This window comes from Gekko japonicus, unplaced genomic scaffold (assembly GCF_001447785.1).
Source record: "Gekko japonicus isolate JY-2015 unplaced genomic scaffold, Gekko_japonicus_V1.1 scaffold1642, whole genome shotgun sequence".
Classification (NCBI taxonomy): domain Eukaryota; kingdom Metazoa; phylum Chordata; class Lepidosauria; order Squamata; family Gekkonidae; genus Gekko; species Gekko japonicus.
Window position 1 is genome coordinate 388,872 of NW_015172604.1, and position 6,724 is coordinate 395,595.

At 48.4% G+C, this 6,724-nt stretch overlaps 1 protein-coding gene across 1 annotated transcript in view; it reads left to right on the top strand.

The window, feature by feature from the left end:
- Nucleotides 1–303: 303 nt before the first annotated feature.
- The window catches only part of SURF2 (surfeit 2), an 11,200-nt gene continuing 4,779 nt past the window's right edge, over nt 304–6,724 (top strand). The window contains exons 1-3 of the mRNA XM_015421601.1: nt 304–451; nt 3,922–4,076; nt 5,958–6,061. Of these exons, the coding sequence (XP_015277087.1) occupies nt 371–451; nt 3,922–4,076; nt 5,958–6,061 (340 nt within the window). The 5' untranslated portion in view covers nt 304–370. The remainder of the gene's footprint in view (nt 452–3,921; nt 4,077–5,957; nt 6,062–6,724) is intronic.

Below are 6,724 nucleotides of genomic sequence, written 5' to 3' on the forward strand. Positions count from 1 at the left end.
GGACTCGTGGGGGTCATGCGGCACACTCAGGTCTTGAACTGCTGAACTACCGACCTTCCACAGCCTGCAGCTCAGCGTCTTCACCGCTTGAGCCACCGCAGCTCCTTCATACTTTACGTTACTGTCTGGTTTATCTTTGGTTCCAGGGAGCGGAAGTGAGGAATGCGTGAGGGGGGCGCGTTTCCTGTTCCCGACGGGCCGCGAAGGGGGCGGGGCAGCCCAGAGAGACCCGAGGGGGCCGGACACCGGAAGTGAGGTTGCGGCGCGCGGGGGCCGGCCGAGGCGCCCGGATTGGCTCCTCGCTCCATGCGCGCGCGCCCGTAGCCACGCCCCCTGCCGGAGCGGGCCCAGAAGCGCGCGGAGCCGGGCCATGAGCGGGCCGTCCGCGGAGGCGCTGGAGGGGTTCCTGGCGCAGCATCCGTCCCTGCGCGTCCTCCCGCCGGGGAACCGGGTGAGGCGGCTGGCTGGGCCGCGGGCGGAGGGTCGCGGGGAGGCCGCTGTCGTTGGGTAGCAGAGGGAAGGTCGCTCCTCTTTCACTGCCGATCCTCCTGCCTCGTGGATGACTTCGATTGAGTGCATTTAGGGAGGAAGCGAGGTCTTGTCTGTGTACTTTTATTTATTTTAGATATACCCCCCCCCCTTTTCTCCCCAATATCGGCCCAAAGATTTATTTTCCCTCCATTTTCATTTATTTATTATTTATTTAATTTTATTTATACCCCGCCCTCCCCGCGTGCGGGCTCAGGGCGGCTTACAACCATATGGCACATAGTGCAATAAAATACAATAAAACAGTTTAAAACAATTTATACATGGGCCACGCCCAAGGATCCTGCGTGACTAAAACCCTCTCTCCATATTGCACGGTGGAATTTTACCCTCACAGCAACCCCGTGAGGTAGGCGAGGCTGAGAGTGTGTGAGTGGCCCAAGGTCACCCAGCAAGCTTCCACGCGGAGTGGGGATTTGAGCCTGGATCTGTCAATCCCACTCTAGGCGCTGCCCCACACTGGCTGTTGATGCTTGTGAAGAGATGCGTTTTTTCTCCTGCGAGGCTGGCATGCAGCAAATACTCCATGCTGTGTTTTAGCAGTTTTTTTCCTCTAGACGGAGGTGGGAGTCAGTCGGCTTGTTGTACCTCAGCCCACCTTCGTGGGTATAGACAAAAGGGAAGGTCAGGCTTCCCCCTTCTCTCTCTCCCCCCCCCCTTCAAGCAGAGAACAGAGAGTTGGGGGTGATAAACTCTAATCTAGAGAGGCTTGAGGAAGGAACGTCCTGGAGACAACAGGAAAAGCTGCCTTGAACTGGGCTGACCAGGGTCAGGTGGAAGGAAAGACAGAAATGATAAAATCTCCTTGCAAGGGGAAGGGCCCCCCCTCTTTTTCTTGGGTGCTGCAGCCAGGAGTGCGCACAGACCTCTCCTCTGGAAAAGGCAGCAGTTTTGACCATGTGCTCACCTGGAGATCTGAGGGAAACTTCAAGGTAATGGTCATCCTGTAGGGATTTGTAACTTCTTAAGTTAAATGGGCCAGTCCTGTTTTAACATCAGACAGGGACAGAGAATGTGTGTGTTACCCCATTTCTTTTGGATTCCTTGCTCAATTATGCTTGTAAGCATTTTCTTTCTATTAAATACTTGATAACTTTTGATGCTGGGAGCAATTCTGTGTACCAGATAGGCCTCCACTGTCTCAAACACACTATCTGAAGGGGCGTGGCCCGGGGAAGGCAGGCAGTTGGCAAGTGGCTATTCCTTCAGGGGCGCCCTAGGCAGTAAGCTGTCCCGGCGGTGACCAGGTGCCGGGCAGCGGAAGATACTGAGGCCCTCCCAGTCTTGCCCTGCTTTAATAGTTATTCCTTCTGTCCAAGGAATTCTTGACTGTAATTTGTCTGGGTGTTCACAGAGGGAATCTCTTAATAAAATTCTGATCACCCTGAGCAGACCACAGTTCTGTCGGGAAAGCCATTACATGACCTGGCATGAAACTGATACACTTGTCGTGCTGATTGTGCACTCTAGCTGGCCCTATAGAAAGTGGTTTAGCTTGGTTTGAGGTTCATGCTAGAGTTACTGTTGTCTTCGTTCATCTGGTCTGGCACTTCTCTCTTATGTATTTTTTATTCTGCCCTTCATCCAAGGAATTCTGAGGCTTACGGTGTGATGATGTTGGTTCTTCCCAACCCTCCTCAAAGTTCCAGAGCAACTGCTCCCAAAATCCTGGAGTGCTAGAAGGCAGAATCTTTTGGGATAAAATATGTATTTGAGCAAACCAAGTTACAGTGGAATAAAATTTATTCCTCTAGTTTTACCACCATATTGGTACAGCTTTTCCCAATTTATGCAGTAAATTCAGATATTTCAGATACCCTCTTGTGGCAGAATTATAAGCAAGATAGGGCAGTTCTGTAAAGCAGCCTGAATTATCTTAGGCCTCTCTGTTTTGTTTCTCTCTCATAAGGCTTTGCAAGGCTTAGCTATTGTCATCTCTCAAGTCTCTCTCTAAGCCTGACAATGCATTCTCCTCTAAAAGAACTGTTTACATTTCTGAGTTCCAGCCTCTAAGCCAAAACATCTAGATATGAGGACCTGTGACTCCAAGCTCCTGCCTTGATAGGGAGGGTGTTTTTATAATACCACGACTCTGGTCAGAGTGTTCTGGTTAGAAAAGAGAGGGGCCATCCGATTTCTTCATTGACAGCTAATCTGGATTCTAAAGGTATTTAACACCAGTGTTTGAGATCCTAAGGGCCCTCTGCCAACACTTTGGTTTAGGTCTTGCCTGAGCAGCCAGATGTCAGACTTTCAGTTTCACTTCTCTTCGGTTTGCTTCACTGCTTGCCATACATCTGGGGGTGGGGGGGCTGTTAGGGGGAGAGTGTGTGGAATGAATGCCTGCTTGTAGCCATAACCATCTTTTAAGCTTTGCCCCTCAGCCGGTTCACATGGCTTTGAAGATTCCTTAGCCTGGCTAGAAAGATAAGACACCATATATCTGTCAAGGAGCCATGGTAACACTAGGGCTGACTGCTGGCGTATGTGTGGGGTGTTAGGGGGTGTATTGGATCTCACCTATAACCTTTGGTTTTTGTGCACTTTCTTCAGTCCTGACAAAAGTTCCAGAGCCTGAATAAACAAATCTCTAATAAAGCATTTACTGCCAAAAATGATTGTGGAGAGTGTCTTAATGGGATCTGACATCAGAATGCATTCCTAATTAGATAATAATTTCTAAATGAATAATAAGTGCACTATTTGTTTATAAGTACTGATTTGTCTGCTCTCTTGAATACTGAAATTGCCACTTGCTTGAAAATTTGTGCTGTGTGGTTTATTTTCAGTAAATGGTTTTAATTTTGGAACAGGTTCTCTCTGTGTGTGTCTCTCTCAAACTATGGGCTCCTGCCAGGTTCAACCCCCCCCCCCCCATCGAGCCGGGTGGGAATGGGATTCCTAGGAAAATCTGAACTCTTAATTCCTCCAACACCTCTGAAAGGATGCTCATTTGCAGGTATAGCATGAGACTGGGCACTATTCTTTTGAAGCCATGTGGAGGGCAGTTCAGCCCAAGATAAGTAACTCTGAGCCCCAGTGATTTCAAGGGAAGAGATTTCAGCACACACCCAGTCCAAAGAAAATTACAAAGGTGGATTCTCCTTTCCACCACTCTGCACGTTCCCCCCCCCCATCCTTGCCCAAGGGAGGACGGGGGGGGGGGGTGGTCGTAGGGAGCTGTACGTTTTTTTAAAAAAGGGCCCTAGGGTAGAAATGTGAGCATTGCAGGGTCCCTTTTGCCCCTATTTTGGGTTTAAAGCAAATGTGTTTAAGGACAGAGTGACTTTGGCCATGTGCAGAGTTCCCTTCTGCCCTGTGCAAAGACAGTGCCTGTTGACTCAAGCCCTTCTCCTTGTGTCGTTCACCCAGGTGCTGTGCACGTTGACTGGTCACGAGCTGCCATGCCAGTTGGCTGCCCTCCAAGCCTACACTTCCAGCAAAAAATACCTGCGGCTGAACAAGGTCCCCGGAGCCTGGGACTACCAGCAATATGAGCCCCACATTGTGCCGAGCACCAAGAACCGGTAGGTGTTGCCCTTGCAGCTCAGCCCTGCGCGGTTGGACTGCTCTCTCCCCCGAGGGGATCCTCTCAGGTAGCGCTTTGGAATAATGGGTTTCCTAATGTGAGGCATTGGAGCTTCGGTGGCTCAAGTGGTTAAAACACCGAACTGCAGGCTGTGGAAGGTCAGTAGTTCAGCAGTTCGAGACCAGAGCTGCCGCATGACGGAGTGAGCTCCCGTCTCTAGTTCCAGCTCCTGCCAACCTAGCAGTTCAAGAGCAAGAAATTGCAAGTAGATAAATAGGTACCACTTCGGTGGGAAGGTAACAGCGTTCCGTGCGCCTTGGTGTTTAGTCATGCCGGCCACATGACCACGGAAACGTCTTCGGACAGCGCTGGCTCTTTGGCTTTGAAACGGAGATGAGCCTAGAGTCGGACTTGACTGGCTTTTGAGCAAGGGAACCTTTACCTTTAATGTGAGGCAAAATGTTCTTTTTATTTCAAAATACTTAGGTTAAAAGGAGCAACAGAATAATTTTATTCTTCTTTTCCAAAGGATTTAAATGTTGTCAGAAGCACAGTGAACAGATCACAAAGTAACACTTCGGCTCAGGCTGACCTAAAATATCTTCTTCCCAAATTACAGTGTGAGAGAATGGTGTGTACAAATTAACTTAATAATTCACAGAAACTTACAGCTAACTTCCCACATTTGAAGGAATGAGTTGAAACAGATTTATTTAAAACATTCATTAGCTGGCTTTCTTCCTTACAGAACTCAAAAGGACTTACAATACTATACAAAAATACATAAAACCAAATTTAAATGCTGTTTCTCGCATGCCTACCAGATGAGCTTCAGGGGGCAGTCAGGGATCTTAATCCCCAGGCAGGAACATGTTTGGCTGTCAGGCAGTCTCTCAGATGCCCCGGCCCCAAGCCTGCAGGACTTTAAAGGACAACACCAAACCCTGAATCAGGCTTGGGAGCAGATCAGCAGTTGGTTACTCAAACTCCATTTGTTCTGGGCTGTTTTCTGGGCCCAGTTTAGAACGCTATAAATCCCTAAGCAGTTTGGATATGTCCTTCCTTTTATTGTTATGCTCTTCTGACTGAAGGTCTTGAGCAAAGTCAGTACATATACAAGATAAAATACAGAGCAGTGCACATTTTAATACACCATGGCAGGTTAAAACCCATCTCTGTAATTGCATAAAGAAACTATAAGCGCTAAGAATTTGGCAACAAATCGTATTTCCCCATTAGTGTCTGCCAGCAAAAAAGAGATCACATGTGATTCAACAGGTAGCTGATGCTGACTCAAGATCGATGTATTCCAGAGGTCTCTTAATGGTGTCCATTGATCACAAAATAAGATGAAGTCATCTAGGATCTCTATTACTCCAGATGCACAGAAGCAGTAGCAGTTAGAACGTAGCGTTTGGGCGAAGTACCTCCTGAGCTCTGGAGCGGGCAGGACATTCAGTCTGCCTAATATAAAAATGTGCTGATGGCCAGCAGTTGGAAGGAGGAAGGATACCAGGGGGTTGGATATGTGCAGAAAGGATTGACTTGCAGCCGTGTGCCTCCACTGGCTGTCGTATGGAGGCAGGGGCTTCTTTACAGGGGCTTTCAGACTGTGGAACTCCTTGCCTAGGGAAGCCCAACAATTTCTGGCTTTGGTTATCAGGGAGCAGGTGAAGGTGGTGCTTTTTCACAAAGCATTCGGAATGTACTGAGTGCTATTTGTTATTTTAAGATTGAGGCATGTGGTTTATGCTGGTCTAGTTTGCTGTTTTAGATTTGTGATTGTGTATTAGTGATAGAATGGCTTTTAATGGATTTTGTTAACTGCCCTGTGGATTGATAGGCTTGATGTTTTAACATGAATGTCTTGTTTCTCCAGACATCAGCTGTTCTGCAAGCTCACCCTCCGGCACTTCAACAGAACTCCAGAACAAGTCCTGCATCATGTCCGAGGGCAGCGGTATCAGAAGGCTTTGAAGAGATGTAGGTTGTCCTGGCAACTATTGCTCCAGATATTTGAGGGTTCATTCTGGTTACTTCGTTAATAAATTAATTTACAGCATTTTAGTCTCTTTCTCCAGAAGCAGATTCAAGGTGGGCTACAATAGTAATATGATTTAAAAACCCACAAAGACCAACAAGCGTATATAATTCACCACTCAACGGCAGGGTCAAAAGCCCTCCAGAATAATTCCATCTTGGGCAACTTCTGAAATGGCCATGGAGGCTGTTTGGAGAAGGAAACTTCCCCAGAGGCATTTGATTCCAGGCAAGGCACTCCAAGATAAAATTCTCCCTCCTCAGTCTTTACAGTTCTAAGCTGACACCTGAACTCAGCTCCTAGAATGTCCATCCAGGAAAGTGCTGCTGGGGAATATTGAGGCGACAGAAACACCCTGCTGCTGGGTAATTTGGCCACCCCAAGAGCTGGGGCAAAGGCCACAGCCCCTTCTGAAGGCAGGTTAAAGGGGACAGCAGTGGTGCATTTCTGATGTGTGCGCCCCGCCCAGGCCACAGGAGCTGGGCTTGGAAGTGGGGGCAGTGAAGAAGCCATTCCCAGCTTCAGCACAGTTTCTGGGTTGGATGGGAAGGATTCCTTAGCCCCTTGTTCTCAGGCCCTAGAGGCCATGTCTGCTCTTGGGGGGG